Source organism: Aplysia californica, unplaced genomic scaffold, assembly GCF_000002075.1.
Source record: "Aplysia californica isolate F4 #8 unplaced genomic scaffold, AplCal3.0 scaffold00353, whole genome shotgun sequence".
Lineage (NCBI taxonomy): Eukaryota > Metazoa > Mollusca > Gastropoda > Aplysiida > Aplysiidae > Aplysia > Aplysia californica.
Window position 1 is genome coordinate 487,098 of NW_004797623.1, and position 19,876 is coordinate 506,973.

Here is a 19,876-nt window from a genome sequence, read left to right on the forward strand (position 1 = left end):
TTATGTCTCCAAAGGTGAAAAAGGATATGTTCCTAATTATAATACTTTGATAAACTTAAGAGTCGATTATTTTCCCAACAAGTTATAGGGCCAAAACCCCCTCCGAAATTCAAAGACAACAATAAATTTACTGTAATACTAATAAAAATATATTCCATTGGTCCGGGTTTTGACCTTAAATCAACAAAAAATGTTTTGTTTACAGGCATGTTTGTATTCGGAAATTGCCATGGAAGACACAGTAGCTCAAATCATCTTTAGGAGGTTTTTTTTTCACCCCCATTTTTTCTTCTCCAGAAAAAAAGAAGCTTGTTTTTTTTAAAATTTATATCCAAAAGGCTTATGATCCAGCCCTAACCACCTTTATTATTTTTTGGTGTTTCCTTTGCCAGAAATTTAAGGATGGCTTTTTTAGGCGGCCCTGGATTCTTTTTATTTGGGGGTTTGGGGGGTCCCCCCCAAAGTTTTTTTTGGGGTCAAAGGGATTAATTTTTTTTTTATTATTTAGGATTTTTCGAAAACCATTAAGGATTAAAAGTCCCCTTTTTTTTTGGGGGGGGGGGGGGGGGGGTTTGTCTTAAATCCCTATACTGCTCCTTCCTATTACAAATGCTCAAGGCACTTGGGGGGTTGGGGGGGGGGGGAAGAAGTGGGCCACCCCCTGAAGAGCCAAATCTAGAGGTCCAGTGCAATTTTGCAGATAAGAAATAAAAAACTAACAAAAATTGGTTCCAGCACAAGGAAACAACTTGCTTTCTGGTATAAAATTTTACACATATGCATTTATATTATATGTATAATACTTTGTTTTACGTACACCTTTGTGTCGATTAATTTTTAAGATGTGATGTCTTTTTCATTGTAATGCGCATTGAGCATCTTTTAGGAAATGGAAATGCGCAGTATAAATGCTATTTATTATTATTATTATTATTATTATTTCTATTTCAGGGCGGTTAGACTGAAAGGAGTGGAAGAGACGTTTTCAAGCAAAAAAAAAAAGTTGAAGTTCTTAATTCTTGAAACTTGCAACTTTACATCAGAGAGGAGCAAAACAGATAGGGTAAGTGTTAGTGTAACATTAGTTAAAGCCTACAATACAAAACTGTATACAGTGGAAGAGACGTTTTCAAGTCAAAAAAAGTTTAAATACTTAATTTTTGAAACTTGCAACTTTACCACAGAGAGGAGCAAAACAGATAGGGTAAGTGTAACATGAGTTAAAGCCTACAATACAAAACAGTATAAAGTTTGGAAAAAGTATAGATCTACCTTAAGATCATCATCCCGAGCAGTCACAGTGGTGATTCCACCAATGGGCTGAGATTCATTCACTGTCCTGTCTGGACTGGCTCCAATAAAGTATGGTGCGCTGTCAAGATCAACGATGACTTCAATACTGCAGTCGTTCGCCTTCTCTGCAACAACACGCTGATCGCTCACGCGTATCCTGAGCTATAGACAAAAGAAATAGAGAAAAGGAGGAATAAGATGTCGTGGGTAGGACAAGCCTCCTTCCCTACCTACCTCTCTTCCTCCCTCTGTCTCTCTCTCTCTCTTTCTCTCTCTCTCTCTCTCTCTCTCTCTCTCTCTCTCTCTCTCTCTCTCTCTCATTCTCTTTTTTTATTCCTCCAGGTCATAGTAAAATTGCGCGCACGCACACAATGGACGAACACACATACAACACATACATACGCAGACAAGCACACGTACACATATACACAAGCACACACATACATACACACACACACACACACACACACACACAAACACACACACACACACACACACACACACGCACACACACACACACACAAACATAAACACAGACAAGCACAGACACATACACGCATACAGAAACACAGCCACACAGGTGATACCCATTAAATCGAAACCACTTTAACTAAAGGCATAAGAACTTCCTGCATTGATAAGAGACCTGTAAAAGAAGAGCTTTCCAGTTCACAGAACTGACTTCTATGGTAGCAACTGTCACACACTTTTATCATTGTTCCATCACTACATGGCACTGTCACACACTTTTATCATTGTTCCATCACTACATGGCACTGTCACACACTTTTATCATTGTTCCACCACTACATGGCACTGTCACACACGTTTATCATTGTTCCATCACTACATGGCACTGTCACACACCTTTATCATTGTTCCACCACTACATGGCACTGTCACAACACACCTTTATCATTGTTCCATCACTACATGGCACTGTCACAACACACCTTTATCATTGTTCCATCACTACATGGCACTGTCACAACACACCTTTATCATTGTTCCATCACTACATGGCACTGTCACAACACACCTTTATCATTGTTCCATCACTACATGGCACTGTCACAACACACCTTTATCATTGTTCCATCACTACATGGCACTGTCACAACACACCTTTATCATTATTCCATCACTACATGGCACTGTCACAACACACCTTTATCATTGTTCCATCACATGGCACTGTCACAACACACCTTTATCATTGTTCCATCACTACATGGCACTGTCACAACACACCTTTATCATTATTCCATCACTACATGGCACTGTCACACACTTTATCATTGTTCCATCATTACATGGCACTGTCACACACATTTATCATTGTTCCACCACTACATGGCACTGTCACAACACACCTTTATCATTGTTCCATCACTACATGGCACTGTCACAACACACCTTTATCATTGTTCCATCACTACATGGCACTGTCACAACACACCTTTATCATTGTTCCATCACTACATGGCACTGTCACAACACACCTTTATCATTGTTCCATCACTACATGGCACTGTCACAACACACCTTTATCATTGTTCCATCACTACATGGCACTGTCACACACCTTTATCATTGTTCCACCACTACATGGCACTGTCACACACCTTTATCATTGTTCCATCACATGGCACTGTCACACACCTTTATCATTGTTCCATCACTACATGGCATCGAACAGAAGAGCAAGAGCCCAGCTGTGCTGGATCGTTTTGTTTAACACTTTGCCATCACAAGGCTCATACAGTAAAAACCCTTGCCATCAAAGGCAAAGGCATTTTGGGGAAAATCCAATTAAACAGGGTGGTAAACATTGCCGATCGGCGAGATGTGGAGGCAAAGTGTTAAGTAAGTGTTATGTTTGTTTGTGTCGTCCGGCCAAACTGGCAAATATTGTAACCCCCATTCTCTACCAGTCCCTGGCACATTAATAAATAAATCAAAAACTTCCTGTTTACATCACCCCTGGAGCAGCACGACTTTGTCATGTCTGTATCTTTGGGATTTCTTATGTGGTAAGCCTTATTTAATCAAAACCCAAAAACACAACAGTAAGAGTTTTAAGGAACTTGCAACACAATAAGGTCATACAAGAGCGGAAGAATAGATGTGTTACAAGAGAGTAACCTACACAAAAAAGAAAGAGGAGAGATAAGGGCAACAGATTTTTTATAGGAAAGAATGAGCAAACCACACAAGAGCACCCACAAACCTCCCACGTTGCTGGGCCGACAACAACATCAACAACACCATTATTCCCTAACTTACATTGTAGCGGGGGATGCTGCTTCCCTCCAATGACTGGAACAGCCAAAGTTGCCCTGTTCTTGGCTGCAGGAAGAAGATGACGTTCGTGTCATTCTGCACTGGCGGGTCAACTGAGAGGATGCTGAACGCCACTGGGTCCTGTACCCAAAAAAACGTAGAGGAGAAAGTATGAGTTTTTAAAAGTTTTAATAAGTGTTTAACGGCACTTGCAACACAATAAGGTCATATAAGTACCAAAGATTAAAGGTGTTACAAGAGAGTAACAAACACAAAAAAGAAGGAGGGGAGATAAAGACGATAGATGTTTGATAGGAAAGAAGAAGCAAACCACACCAAGCACCCGCAAACCACCTACAAAGTACGAGCAATTTAAAAAATACGGCGGTCTTTTCTAAAAGACGTAAGTTTTTATTCAGAAGAGTTGAGTTGAGTTGAGTAAAGCAGGGGTCTATGGTGCGTCGACAACTTGTTAGCCACCTATTTTGCCCAGAACAACTTATAACTATAAAGTAACACGAAAAAGATGCAGAAGAAGTGAGGAACATCAGATGGCCCATTCTTTTGATAGTCTTTGGGACACAGTCTGTCAATTGTACAGTCAGACAGAAGCGGTCAGAGCCTGTGTACTTTATTCGGGGTTGAGCGCTATATAAATGTCATTTATTATTATTATCAATCACTCAGGTACATTTGCCATGATAATCACTTATAGAATAAACCGTTGATTTATAAATGATAAAGTAGTCCACTTTTTTTTCAAGTTATAATCTATCCTTCACAGATGCTTCAACATGAATATCTCAAACACTGATTCGCCCTCATATTACCTTTGCCACTGAAAGATTTCCTGGACTTTGTTTTTAAATGTTTTTTCCACCCACAAAAGTTCTTCATATGAAAAATCAAACTCTTTCCATTTGACTGGTTTAAGGAAACACAAGGCCAGACCAAGGTGCCTACCGAATCTTCCTGCTGTACCGAGACCGTTCCAATGTTCGAAGGCACCGTTTGGTATTCCGATATCCTAATCTGGAAAAGATTCTGAGTGCAGCTCGGGCCAGACGGATTGCGGTTGACAAAGACAGTCACTTTTCCTACGCCCACCTCCAGGGGTCTGGCGGGGTCGTAGGCTGCCACCTCAAACTGGAACAATAGAAAAAGTTAATTGGACATAGGTATAAAAAATGGAGAGAAAAATGCATGATAAAACTGGGCAAACATGGAGGAAATTTTACCAGCAGCTAGATGGCCTTTAAAGTTGGATGGACAAAATACACAGCACATTTAGGCAGGGTCTGATCATAACTGAGTTACAGGGAATAGGAAAAATTCTACATCTCATCAAGACAAAAGGTTTTTTAAAAGAAACAAAAGTTGAAAAAATATAAGTTCCAGTTTCTTAGTTGCTTCTACAGATATAGAGAAATGCAGCTTCTCTTTAGTTGCAATAGAGACAGAACGTACATTTACCAAAGTGAGGGATTGTAAATGAACGGTCTAGAAAGGGGGCACCAGGTAGACAAGAACAAGTAAAAAGGATGGGAGAGGAAGAGGTAGGGGGGGGGGGTTCCAAGTTCTTCATAAGGATGCACTTACTTCCTGTTACGAAGGACATATTCAAACCAAGAATGACATAAAGAAAATAGAGGTCATTACAACTTCAAATACAACATTACCTGATACGACGTCAAATCATCATAGAACAATGACTTGGCCAGTGTGATATCTCCCGAGGCAGAGTCGATCACAAAGTATGCTGGTGGGGGAGGTCGCATTTGGTACACCAAGGAATTCTGAACAAGAAAAGTAAAGCAGTCATTTACACAGCTTTTTTTTTTTTTAATCTGCTTTAGGTCACCAGATTCTGAGACAATAGACAAACACATTTACTAATAAGTCTTCATCTGGCATTACGCCTGTTTTCTCTAAACACGAGAAGTGGGAGCCCCTAATTGCTACTAAAATCCAGAAAAGCTGAGTCACTAGTTCTGCCCACTGACGACAAGTGTTCAGTGACAATAATTTTTCTTTCCATAAAAGAATCACTAAAAATTTAGTTTAACAATCAAATTCACAGTGAGCAAGATATTTCTTTATAAAATCAGCTGGTGAGCAGTTCAGTTACCAGGGCAGGATGTTTTTCAGTTATGCTGAACTAAAACGCCAAACTGTAACTGATTGGCCAGTCAAAGGAATAAAGGTGAAGTTATGGGAACCTTTGGTTGATGAAACGGTTACCAGTCTCTAAACAAGGACATAAAGGTTAACATAACCAACACATTTGCCTGAAAACCAATACCAAACTTCTATTCTGTGTCCCCTCACAGTGTAATAATAGACTGAAAAGCACTTTCTTAGGGTCAGTTGTATCGGTTCGGTACAATTACAAACATAATAACGCCTTTTTTAACCAATTAAAAAGAATTGCAGCACAATCAACCTCCAACTCAAGATGAAGCGTTCCAACCACTGGGCAGCTATGATTATAACCTGCATTATATAAACAAGCACTGTCAATAGTTAAAAACTTTGACAATGAAATTTGCATGACTTTCCGACACACCAACTGCTCTGCAAGTAGCTGTTAATCCATAATACCTGTATTACCTGTCCTGGGCAACAACGTCATTGCACACCGGACAGGTCCATAAGTGCTCAGTCCCCCCCAGCACCAAAGCCCGCAAGGTACCCATACTGATTGTTCCGGTGGCTGTCTGATTATGTTAATCCATAAGCATTCACAGAGTCATGGTTACTTTTTGTCTACAAATTTGGAGCTTCATCGGAGACTCACACCACTCGTGGTACCAACAACATCAGTGTAAAGTAACACGAAGTTCTCACATGGAAAAAAAGCAGGTATCATTTAGGTGCAAATATAAAACATTTGGAACTTACAGAATTCTAGGAGAAGTAAAAAGGTTTATACCACACACCAACATGGGGCAGAAGCACCTGCAATCCCTCACACAACATGTATTCCCCTTTTTTGGTCTCAGTTTATCGTTACTCGAAAGGTGTTGTTTATGTTGTGTGGTGGTGGTGTTGTTTTTGGCATCATGTTACTAACTCCAACTATTTTCCATCTATCTCTCAATGAAATTCCCCAAAATCGTATCTATAGAAATGTGGTTCATTGTGGAATGTAGGCCTATGTAGAAACTCATGAGGAAAAATTCATAAATTAAAAAGTTATGGGATGTAGAGTGGGGTCACCCCTGCGCAGCTTTGATTCATGGGATTTCCCCAGGCACAGGGGCCTTTATACCTGCGGCACTGAAGGGGTTAATGCATCAGGGAATTTAGAGAAAGACTGGCCTTCCTAGCTTCAAGTACAGATTTCTGACAAGTGATGTTACTTACTCCAGGGGTCAGGTCAGTGTCTACAGCAGCCACTTTGATGACAAAGTCTCCTGCTAATTTGGTGTCATTGATCTGAATAGAGTAGTCTCGAGGAAATCGAGGGAGGGCGCCAATCACTGAGTTCACATTAATTGTGAAGTCCCTGTCAATGCACTTGGCGGGGGAGCCATTGTCACAAGCCTGAATTCGGAGCTGTGGGCAGAATTTGATTTACATTAAAGCATGAGGGCTTATGATAATGATCTAAAGAGCTAATGAGGTAGGCTATGGTACAGAGTGAAACTGTATAGTATGTTTTTGATGCCTAATTTAGAAAAAGTAAAAATGGAAAACTGTTTACCGGAGAATACCCATTTTTACCCCAAAAAAGTTTTAAAATCTGAATGGTCATTCCTTATTTAACGCAACTATCTACTTGTACATCATACAATACAACATTGATGAACAATACAATATTGCACACATACATATCGAAATACTGGAAAACAAAGCATGCTATCCTCTAAAAGTACACTGATCTCATGAAATATTCAATCAAACCATAGGCCTAACAATGTAATGTGATATGAGCACCCAAACCCCCCCCCCCCCCCCCCCCCACCCCCCACCTAAAACAAAAAAACTTAACATTTTGCCGTCACACAGCCAGCAGTACAAAATACCCCATTTGTTCACCCAGCCAGGAGAGCGACTGCAACAGAACAGACTTTTCGGACCTGTGGCAGAACTGCGCCAGGTGACCGGAACTAATGATTTTCACCGGCGCATTATTGTTCCAAGTGACAGCAAAGTACTGAACAGATATATACAATATATATAATTTTTTATTTTTTTATAAATCCAACAAAAACCAAGCCATCCATACTGTGAACTGATTGATGCTTGTCCCCTTCAAAGAGCGTCTGAGTAAGACCTCCCCGGTGGTTGAGTCAATGAAGAAGTACTGAGCTGGGCCAGCCACCAAGCCACGAGCCTGTTCACTCAGGATGCTGTACGAGATCTCATCCTGCAGACAGATTTTTTTAAAACATGAGAGGCGTGCAGACAAAATGAGTTACTTCTCACAATCCAAAAATGGAGATATAAACCAAAAAAATGACACTAGGGTCAAATTGATAGGTTTTCTTTTCATGCCATATTCTTTAACTATAACATACCTTTTATTATTTCATTCTTATAAATTGCAAAAACTTCACCAAATCGTGAGATGTATCTATTTCCATACGGCTGAATCTTCACAAATAAAGATAAAGCAGAAACCAAAAGATGGTAAGCACTAGAATCTACACAGATGGCACAACAGGAATTTTGGGTTGGACAAAACACTCTGTTTTAGTAAGAGTTTTACGGAGGGCACTTTCAACACAATAGGTCATATGTGAGGCAGCGTGGTGGAATCAGGCTCTCGTCAATTTTTGGGCATGTAGAGTTATTGGTATCATCTTAAAGCTTGTTCAATTGTCTTTATTTGGTTGAAAAAAATATCCATTATCTTGAATACAAGTCGAGATATTTGTGAATGAAGGAGTTGGGGGTCACCTGTTTTCAGAGGTAAAATTAGTGAGAAAATGGCCCCCAAAGATTAGTTATTTCCTTAGCTTAAGAGTCTGTGGTAACTGAAAATTTACATTTCTTGTGCCTTTAATCAACGTTTATCAGAAAAATCCACACAGAAATGAGTTCTTTAAAGGGCATGAAAGGTGTTGAACCAAAAAACAAAAATTTGGTATAAAATCACAAACCTGCGGAAAAATGCAAGTTTCTTCACTTTGATTATTTTGACGAGAGCCTGATTCCACCACGCTGCCTCACATATAAGTGCAGAAGATTAAAAGCGTTACAAGAGAGTAACAAACACAAAAATGAAGGAGGGGAGATAAGGATGATAGATGTTGGATAGGAAAGAAGGAGCAAACCACGTACCAGAGCACCCCCCAACCACCCACCAAAACACTCAGAAAAATTCAACTAGGATGTTTATACTCAACAACGTACAAGTCTTCAGCATATGAATAACATGTATAGCAGAAAAAAATAACCTCATGCTGGAAATGAGAACTCAACAGGTCCTCCTGCTACTCAATGAGGTTTTAAAAAAAATTGCAACATGCAACAAAGAAATTACGAGGGGAGTGGGCACCTAAAGGCTATCTTGGCTACTACAAACCCTAGAGAGCCCATATTTTCTGTGAGACATTATGTATCACTGGGGATTTGAAATCGACTGTAAAAAAAGTAGCCTGAATATTATGATTCGGTTGTTATCCCTTTCTATTCCTTCTATTCATTCTTTCAGAGAAGGAGATGGGAGGACAACATTACACAGTGGACAGGAGAGACGATGGGTGACAATCTGAGGAAAGCAGAGGACAAAGAGAAATGGCGAGAGTTGGTTTTCAGATGCAGTGGTGCCCCCATGGTTGCCCCAACCACGGGATAGAAGAAGAAGATTCATTTGTTTATAAAACAAATAGATCCACACTTTTAATCTGGCGAGTACTTACGTTGGGATCAGTGTCAACGGCGGTCACATTGAACACAAGACCCAGCACGGGATGCTCATCATCAATGGAGACGGAGAAACCAGGCATGCTCCAGGAAGGACTGTTCTGGTTGCGTAAGACCGTGAAGCTACACGAGATTTGGCTCTCTCTGTTGGGGCGTCTTGTGTCGTAGCCTTTCACAACGAGCTGCGGGTAAATGAGTTGAGCAGTAAGTTTTAGTAAGAATTTTACGGCACTTGCACGGCAAGAAGGTCAAATAAGATTCATCTCTATTGTCCAGATCCTGGCACATTGGTTTGATGTTTCACCACGTACACACATACACACATACAGACACACACTCACACACGAGCACACACACACACACACACACACACCCACACACACACACCCACACACACCCACAAACATGCACACATACGGATTACGCTTGCACTCACAAACAGACTCACAGCCACATGCATAATATAAATGAACAGTAATATAAACAATAATAATGTTCAGCTGGATACATATTCAGTTTTCCAAGAGTAACTCAATGGTACTCTGATGCGAGCTCTAATAAGTGTATATCTACACCCAAACTCCTATTTGGTCGCTTTTAAGGTCAAGCCGGTTAGCCCATATTTGGGAGTTTCCAGAAATCTCGACCTACCCCAAAAGTAGGCATTGCCTTACCTATAGGAGAAGTTTGGTTTTATATTTATAGGTGTGTTATTTGTCTGGTTATAGAGAAAACTCTCCTTGTTTTTTAAAGAAACTGAACAAGGGACAAAAACTTTACCTTCGATTCTCTCAAAATAGTATTTTTGGGATAGCCCCCTTGTGCTTAAAAGTGACAATTTGTGAATTTACTTAACTTTTCTCCAGCTAACTGATCATACTTAAATTACACCTTGCAATTGATTTTTTTTTTCAGAAGAAGCTATTGCCTAAAAAAAACAGGCAAAAGAAATAAGACCAGGTTAATGCTTTGATATACACAAAGAGCTTTTCAACTTAGTTCCTAAAACATAAGAGCCAAAACCGACGGCAAAGACAGTGCCTTACCGTGAATACGGTGTCCCTTATCGCACTGGTCCTGAGATTCCTCACGAGACTTATCACACCATTGCTGTCCACGCTGAAGAACTCTTGAGCTGGGTAGGTGCCAACAATTTCATAAGCGATAGGACCCTATAGATTAAAAAAAAACACACACAAAAAAACTACATTAGTACCTGACTATGTGCTTCTGTTGAAAAAGACATGTACAATATCAACAGATAAGTGCAACTTAACTCTTTAAACCCTGAGTTTTTTCCACCGTTTCCCAGAGTTTTTTGTCCACAGTCACCTAAACCTAGTACACTATCATTATGTCTCCTTATAACCCCAAAAGCTTGCCTCCAACTTCTAAATAGAGGAAACAAAGGCTTAGTCATTACGAAAAAAACCTGGTTCGAGAATAGTTCCGACAAACAAGCAAAAACTAGCACTAAATAAAACGAAACAGTTGTCACTGGTACTGGAAGCTCCCAGCATCCGATGGGGAACAGGGTTATTACCGCCGGACGCTCCCAGAGTCTGATGGGGTTCAAAGAGTTAATGTTGCATCAAAATGCTCGGCGAAAACAAAGATGACCACAGTGGCCACTACAACTGCAGGGGAAGCTCACTTTTGTGCACAATGAGAAAGGTGCCAGCTAAAGTTTTGATTTTTTTTTTCAACTTCAGCTTCCTTGGAAACAGATGTTCCCTGAGAGTGAGTGCGAAAGTCTAATAAATAAATTGACAAAAGACACGGCATGTCCCTGCAAAAGCTGCAAGAGAAAAGCAGCGAGAAGATCAAATCCTTGTGTTTTGCCTTTATTGATCTTACAAATGTATAAAAATTAGGTCTAGTGAGTCATAAAAGAATTTTTAACCACTTAATGGGATTGTGATGTTCACCAACCCTCCATAAAAGCATGCAGTCCTTCCACAATAAAATGGAGGGTCGTGTTGTCTTTGATGGAGCATCTACAAAAGAGTTTGAGATTCAGGAAAGCTCTTTTAAGAAGCAAAGATGATTGCAAAAAAGACTTGACCCTAAACTTAGATAAATTTAAGAATTTAAGACCAGATCAGAGGAGATTGCTGCACGAGTAGGAGGGAAGTCATGATCAGTCAAAAAGTGGAAATATAAAAATATAATGATAATAATAAATGAGAAATGACATTTATATAGCGCTCAAACCCGAATTAAGTACACAGGATAAAGCAACAGAGCACAGAAACTCAAGCATTTTCTTGCAGACGCTGCCACCAGTGTTCTTCCACTGTGACTGTGATCAAAGAGTGCATACAGCTGTGAGCGATAGCCTCGTTCATCCCAACCTGTCCCCGTGGTTTTATGCACCCCGCATAATTTAGCAAAATTTGATCATTTTTCGCATAATTTCTTACTATTTTCCTTAATCATTCTGTGTTAAGATTTAACAGAATCGCATAATTTCACATTTTTGGGCCCAGTTAGCATAATTTCAGAATTTTTCTTGCATAAAACGACGGGGACAGATCCCAACTCACCAGTTTATTGGGGTCGTTCTCAGTGATAGCCACGTTGATGGGTCCCAGGGGCCTGTTCTCACTGATTGTGTCCCGGCATTGGGCCGGTCCCAGGACGGGAGCCCCGGGATATCCAATGATGGTGATGATGACATTAACCCTGCTGGACTGCTGAGGGACTCCGTTGTCACTGGCAATTACATTCATCTGTTGGAAAAAATAGATGACGACAAATCATAATTCAATAACCCTACAAAAACACATTTGTTTGATGAAAAGCAAGCAATGCAAAGGCAAAATTGAATTCTCATATTGAAGCGCATTTATCTGCTGGATAAATGTACAGCGCCAAAGCACATCTAGTAAATCGCAAAGAATCATGCATCTGCAGGAGAACAATACATAATATTTTAGATTCGTTTTCGTAGAGGTTTTACGGCGCTCGCAACTGCATAAGGTCATATGAGCGCCAGAAGATTAAAGGTGTTACAAGAGAGTAACAAACATAAAAAAGAAAGAGGGGAGATAAGGTTGTTTGATAGGAAAGAAGAAGCAAACCACACCAGAGCTCCCGCCAACCACCCAGTAGTAGATTAGTGCCTGAGAAAAAACTCCGAATACTCGAACAATTTTGACAGAACAGATAGAACATTTGTGAGACAGCGCGGTGGAATCAGGCTCTCGTCAATTTTTGGGTATGTAGAGTTATTGGTATCATCTTAAAGCTTGTTCACTTGTCTTTATTTGGATGAAAAAAATATCCATTCACCTTGAATACAAGTCGAGATATTTGGGAATGAAAGAGGTGGGGGTCACCTGTTTTCAGAGGTAAAATTAGTGAGAAAATGGCCGCTAAAGATGAGTTATTTCCTTAGCTTAAGAATCTGTAGTAACTGAAAATTTACTTGTTTTGTGCCTTTCATCAACGTTTTTCAGAAAAAATTCACACAGAAATGAGTTCTTTAATGGGCATGAAAGGTGTTAAGCCAAAAAACAAAATTTTGACAAAAATTCACAAACCTGCGGAAAAATGCAAGTTTCTTCACTTCGATTATTTTGACGAGAGCCTGATTCCACCACGCTGCCTCACATAATTTGGTTTCCGACCTCATGGTCTTAGTAACTCAAAACAGCCAAAAATGTCGGAGAGAAGTTTGTAATTCTAAAGTAGTGAGATAGCACTCACCGTGTACACGCTCTGTTGCAGAGCAAGCAAGGATTGCCTGACAAGGATGCCTCCTGAAGGGAGGAGCTCAAACAGGCGCAGTGTGTCGGCCGCGCCAGAGGCAGAGAAGGTCACAATGTCCTGAGGAACAGCGTAGCCAAACACATCAAGTCACACAGTTTAATAATAATAATAATAATAATAATAAATAATAAGTTACACTTTTATTTGTCCCAGAAGGGCACTTTGTTTTACAATGGCAAACATACATACATAAATACATAATTATAAATACGTACATACATAAATACATACATGCATAAATACATACATAAATACACACTATTACTAGTATTACACAAATACAGAACAGTTTACAAGCAATGCCACTGTCGGTCGCCACTGTGCAGCGCCCTGTAATTTGAGCTAGGGTTGTCGTGTCTTGCTCAAGGACACACTCCAGTGACCACCCATCTGATCCCCGTGTCACCGACACTTGCTTGACATTGCTTGAGTCAAAACTCACTACTCACTTAGCCACTGGAGTTTATGTGTGTGTGTGCATGTGAGTGAGTGTTTGTTTGCGTGTGTGTGTGATGTGTGCGTGTGCGTGTGTGTGTGTGTGTGTGTGTGTATGTGTGTGTTTGTGCATGTGTGTGTGTGTGTGATGCATGCATGCATGCATGTGCATGTGCCTGTGAGTGTATGTGTATGTGATTGTATGATATGTGATGTGTGTGTGTGATATGTGATGTGTGATATGAATGCATGTGTGATTTCGTGATATGTGATGTGCGCGTCCGATGTGTGTGTGTGTGTGTGTGTGTGTGTGTGTGTGTGTGTGTGTGTGTGTGTGTGTGTGTGAGTGATGTGTGGTGTGTATATATATATACTGATCAAGAACTATCAGATTCAGTCAAGAGAGCCCGAAGAGAAAACTCACCCCTTGATTTCGGTCTGTTGCTTGCACAGTGAAAACACGTTTGCCAACCGGTTCGGTCTCGTTGATGGTGAAAGCCAAATCCCCAACGAACTGCGGAGCGTACTCATTCCTGGCTACAGGAATCCTGACAACAGCAATGTCCATCACATTCGGATATGCCGTGTCATAAGTCCGCAGGTAAAGCTGAAAGAAAATTAAAAGAACTTCATCAAATAGGAACATTGAAGGGGGGGGGGGGATTTAAAACAAAACCGGACGAGATAAAAATCAGTTGAAAAATGTTCAATAAATGGTTAAATATTAAACTACCAACTGGAAAATCAAAACAGTAAAAGCGAAGAATATATAATGGCTCAACCATGGAAATAAGATCTGCTATCCTTAATACTTTATTGCCAACAGCACCGTCATGAAAAAAGCCTTATAACATTTGAGTAGAATAGTTTCAAGAGTTCACAAGCAGACATCGAATATGAACCTTGAGTATTACAAGAGAAACATGTTACAGTCGCTCTACAAAGATAAAAACAACTTTTTTAAAATTGTTCTAAGGCAGTTTTTTTCACATATTTTTTTACCGTGTAAATTTGGAGCACTCCTGACAGCAGACTGTTGGCAATGGAGATTGATCCATTTTGGCGATCAACATTGAAAAAGTAGGCAGCAGATGTGTTGGCTATTTTCTCAATCACAAGTTCACCCTGAAAATATAAAAGGAAATAAAATCATTATCAATGAAACTGGGGGTCTCAAGTCCATGTGAAGGCTTTGGACTTGCCATGACACTGGGTTAGAGCATTGAGTCCTAAGTAAAAATACAATGCCTTATTTTCTTCATTTGGTTGTTTTAGTAAGCGTTTTATGGCATTTGCAACACATTTAGGTCATATAAATACCAGATATTAGAGGCATTACAAGGCAGAAACAAAAACACACACACAAAAAGGAAGAGGGATGAGGACGATAGATGTCTGATCGGAAAGAAGGAGCAAATCACACCACAGCACCCGCCAACTACCCATTGTTTTTTTCTGCAGTCCAGATGGAAAGTATGAATATTAGTCTACACGCCAAACACGCAGCAACACAGAACAGCCTCACAGGGGCTGAGACGGACTATTGGAATGATCTGAGCGGCACAGGGAGCTACAGGGGTATAGTACAGCATATTGTGACGTCGGTGGCCTAGTGGTTAGGCTCTCGGACTCGCAACCGTAAGGTCGCGGGTTCGAATCCCATCAGGGACCCGACGTTGTGTCCTTGGGAAAGGCATTTTACACAAATTTTCCTCACTTCACCCAGGTGGGAATGGGTACTCGGCTATAGACAGCGAAAGATCTTGTCAGTTTGTTAGTGTTTGAGCGCTTAATCAGCTGCTTGCACTGTATGCTTCCTGGGAAGCTGAGAATGTTTCGGAGTGTTCTATGGTCTGCTGGGGTAATAATATAGAGTAAAGCGCATAGAGCCTGCTGTTGAGCGGGGATATGCGCTATACAAATGCTATTTATTATTTATTATTATTATTGTTGTAAAACCCTTGCTAGAATACATGTGTGTCACGACGCGGTGGAATCAGGCGCTCGTCCGTCTTGGGGCATATGGTCTTATCGGTATCATCTTAAAGCCTGTTCTTTTTCCTAGCTTTGAATGAAAAAAATATTGTTCGATCTTGACTAGAAGTATGTTGAGATATTTGCGATTGAAGGAGGTGGGGGTCACCCGGTTCAGAGATAAAATTAGCAAAAAAATTGCAGCGAAAGTTAGGTATCTTCCATAGCTTGAGAGTCCTTGAAAACTGAAAATTTACAGTTTTTGTTCCTTTAATCAACGTTTTTCGGTAAAATCCCCACAGAAATGTGTTTTTAAAAGGACATAAAAGATGTTGAGCCAAAAAACAAAAATTCACCCAAAATTGCAAAATCAGCAGAAAAATGCTGGTTTCTTCAATTTCATTATTTTGACGAGCACCTCATTACACCACGATGCCTCACATATGTATTTTTTAGCTTCTAGTTTTAGTCAGAGTTTACCACACTTGCAACACAATAAGGTCATCAAAGTGCCGAAGATTAGAGGTGTTACAAGAGAGTAACAAATGCAAAAAAGAAAGAGGAGAGATCAGGGCGAGAGATGTTTGATTGGAAAGAGGAAGCAAACCACACTCCTCAATATCTGCAAGAGTTTGTGACCTCAGTGCTTTCTGGTCCTATCTCCATTTTTAATAACAGTGAAAACAGTTCATAACAAAGAGAGAGCTTAAGAAGAAGTCCCATTTTCAATGTTAAAAAAAATTGGAGATAGGACAAGAAAGCACAGAGGTCGCGAGTTGCTGCAAGGTACTAATCACTTACCCTTTGATCCCGATCACGCGCGCTGACTTGGGTATAGATGATCACGCCAGGATCGAGCAGCTCTGAGATTTGATTCAGCAGATATGGATCATTTATGAACTCTGGAGGAAAAGAGTCTCGCAGAACGGTGATTGTCACTGTTGCCAGGTCCGTCTTCCTGATGCTTGAAGCGCGATTGTCCTCAGCTCTTACTCTCAACTTTACAAAAGAAAAAGACAAGAGGGTGAAAATATAAAAACATGGGAGTGTGGACATATTTATCACATTTTTGCAAAGCAAACACACAAAGAAACTTGTTAAGATTTGTTCGCAAGACACGGCTACGCTTTTAGTTTAGTTTTAGTAAGTGTTTTACGGCACTTGCAACACAATAAGGTCATATAAGTGCCGAAGATTAAAGGTGTTACGAGAGAGTAACAAACACAAAAAAGGAGGATAGATAAGGACAATACATGTTTGATAGGAAAGAAGAAGCAAACCACACCAGAGCACCTGCAAACCACCCACAGGCTACGCTTTTGGAAAGTCTACAAAAAGACTTGAGGCCAGCTGTGATGGGAGAAAGTTTATGGACATGGTTTATTTTTCCCTCCCAGTGTTAATACACATAGAAATCTAAATATACTCTGTCACATTTTTAAGTATACACATTTTAAAGCTCAATTTTAAAAAATCCATGTTACCAATTACTTTCAAATTTTCGCACTGAGTTCGTGAAATCCCTGTCACTGGTGAGCTGTTTTCAGATTTCTGAACGCGCAAGTGTTTTTGTTACTGCATGCGCGTTACATGTTTTGTGTTTTGTAAGAATAGCTCGTGGCACGGACTTTATTTGTTTAAAAAAGAAGTACACATCAAAGCTTTGTCACTTTTGCAACATTTCGCCAGTGATAAAACTTGTGTTGTGTAAGTTTCATGACGCAACGCCAAGAGAAAATGTGCGAAATCAGAATGTTGGAATGATCCGTAGAGGTGTCTCCTTATCCACTGCTGCAAGACATTTTAATCAAACAAGAAGACCTGTGTACGTAATAATGGATCGTGAGAAATCAACTGAATCACCCAAGGATCGACCCTGCCGACTTGAGAGAAGAAAAGCTATTCCAAGAGAGGATCTTTTTATACAGTACCCCTGTCGCATCTACGGAATCATTTCAAAACGGCAAGACAAACCAGAGATGAGTTGAAAAACATGTGACAGCACCAGCCTCTGACACTTCCACAACTTGAGATAGCATTGCAGTGCAGCGAATGATTGATTCCATGCGGCGATGATATCAGGCCGTCATCTATGCAAGGGGACATCATACGCGCTACTGATCATGTTACTTTTGTAGACCACCCCCACACTTTTGAAAGTCGGGAATAAACCTGTTAGGTTAACTTTCGGTAATGTTATTTTTTTAGTTTTTTAAATTGATTGAATTAGTATTCCTGAAAATTTTAAGAATATCTGCTCATGGTGAAACTAGCTATTTTCATTTTAACACAGTGTATACTTAAAAATGTGACAGAGTATATAAACAGTAAAGAATGGTAAATAAGAAGAAAAAAAATGAGCATACTGGTAGGCCTATATGATATTGGCAAACACAGAAAGATGGATGGAAGGATGGATAGACAGACAGGAAAACAGCTAGACAGACAGACAGAACAAAGAGCCAGTCAGCCAGCCAGACAGACAGATAGATAGACAGACAGACAGACAGACAGACAGACAGACAGACAGACAGACAGACAGACAGACACACAGACAGACATGCCCCTCAGTAAGCCCCGATATTTTTTACTTGGTCTGGAGGCACAAAGCATTTTGATTGGTCTATCTCCGTCGGAGACATCTCTAAATAGATACTACGCAAACAGAGGTGGCGTCGGTGGCCTAGTGGTTAGGCTACCGGACTTGGGAAAGACACTTTACACGAATTTTCCTCACTTCACCCAGGTGAGAATGGGTACCCAGCTATAGACAGTGAAAGATCTTGTCAGTATGTTAGTGTTTTAGCGCCTATAAATGGCTGCTTGCACTGTATGCTTCCCAGGAAGTTGACTTTGTTTCAGAATGCTCTCAGGTCTGCTCGGGTAATAGTATAGATTGGAAACCGCATAGAGATTGCTGTTGAGCGGGGCTTTGCGCTATACAAATGCTATCTATTATTACTACTCACCACAAATGTCTCCTCTTTCAGCGGATCCTCCTCCAAGGACTTGATGACGGTGATTTGGCCGGTCAGAGGATGGATGTCAAAATATTCCAGCGGCTTCTGGGACACCCCTGTTCTGACCAAACTGTAGTACACCACATCCTGGTGGCAAGGGGAAAGAAAGTGTTTTAGTTTTAGTAAGAGTTTTACGGCACTAGCAACACAATAAGGTCAAATAAGCGCTGAAGATTAGAGGTGTTGCAAGAGAGTAACAAACACATAAAAAGGAGGGGAGATAGAGACCATAGATTTTTTATGAATGTAAGACACAAACACGAAAGTTTGAGGAACAAATTGTACCTACCTATTAGTTCTTTTCAAACTTTGGAACTGAAGGGAGTTTTTGCTGTTTGCTTTTTTTTTGTAGTTTTTTTAAAGCGCACATGATCCGTAGAGGAAGCTGTTCTATTTCCATGATCAGAAACACACGTTGCAAAGATGACTAGCAAATGTCTTTAACACATTGTCTTGACTTTCTTGTTTTTGTAAGAGTTCTACGGCACATGCAACACAATTAGGTCGTATAAATGCTGAAGATTAGAGGTATTGAAAGAGATTAACACACACAAAGAGGGAGGAGAGATGAGGGTGAAAGATGTCTTATAGGAAAGAAGGAGCAAACCACACCAGGGCACCCGTCAACCATCCACTTAATTTTCTTTCGCTCACAGAGGGTAATATTGAAATCTGTGAGGGAGCTTGCAGGAGGGAATTAAAGAGAAGCACAGAAACTTAAACATCTTCACTTATAGTGCCCAGACAAAGTGAGACAGTAGACAGAAATAACAGAGAGAATACAGTAGCATCAGGAATGTGCACTCTACATTACAGTGGACACAAATCAATAAAAATACACAAAAACATATGCACACACACACACACACACACACACACACACACACACACACACACACACACACACAACCACATACACACAACCACACATACCTCACCAACAACAAGAGCGTACATGCAAGTATTAACACAAACATACGACGCTCATTGATACACATACCACATCCAGAGAAGGAAGGTATGAGAATGCATGCACGCACACACACACACACATACACACACACACACACACACACACACACATACACACACACACACACACACACAAACACATCCAAACACACATACACGCATATACATACACACACACACACACACAAACACATCCAAACACACATACACACACATACATACACACATACACACACATACATACACACATA

General features: G+C 40.3%; 1 protein-coding gene across 1 annotated transcript in view; it reads right to left on the minus strand.

Moving 5' to 3' along the window:
- LOC101847743 overlaps window positions 1-19,876 on the minus strand; it is a gene marked incomplete in the record, with an annotated part of 240,046 nt that overhangs the window by 74,740 nt on the left and 145,430 nt on the right. Inside the window, 14 exon segments of the mRNA XM_035970982.1 lie at window positions 1,273-1,455; window positions 3,580-3,717; window positions 4,540-4,722; window positions 5,256-5,372; window positions 6,943-7,134; window positions 7,808-7,948; window positions 9,447-9,632; window positions 10,497-10,622; window positions 11,997-12,182; window positions 13,162-13,281; window positions 14,084-14,266; window positions 14,662-14,784; window positions 16,435-16,632; window positions 18,603-18,740. Coding sequence (XP_035826875.1) covers window positions 1,273-1,455; window positions 3,580-3,717; window positions 4,540-4,722; window positions 5,256-5,372; window positions 6,943-7,134; window positions 7,808-7,948; window positions 9,447-9,632; window positions 10,497-10,622; window positions 11,997-12,182; window positions 13,162-13,281; window positions 14,084-14,266; window positions 14,662-14,784; window positions 16,435-16,632; window positions 18,603-18,740 — 2,214 coding nt within the window.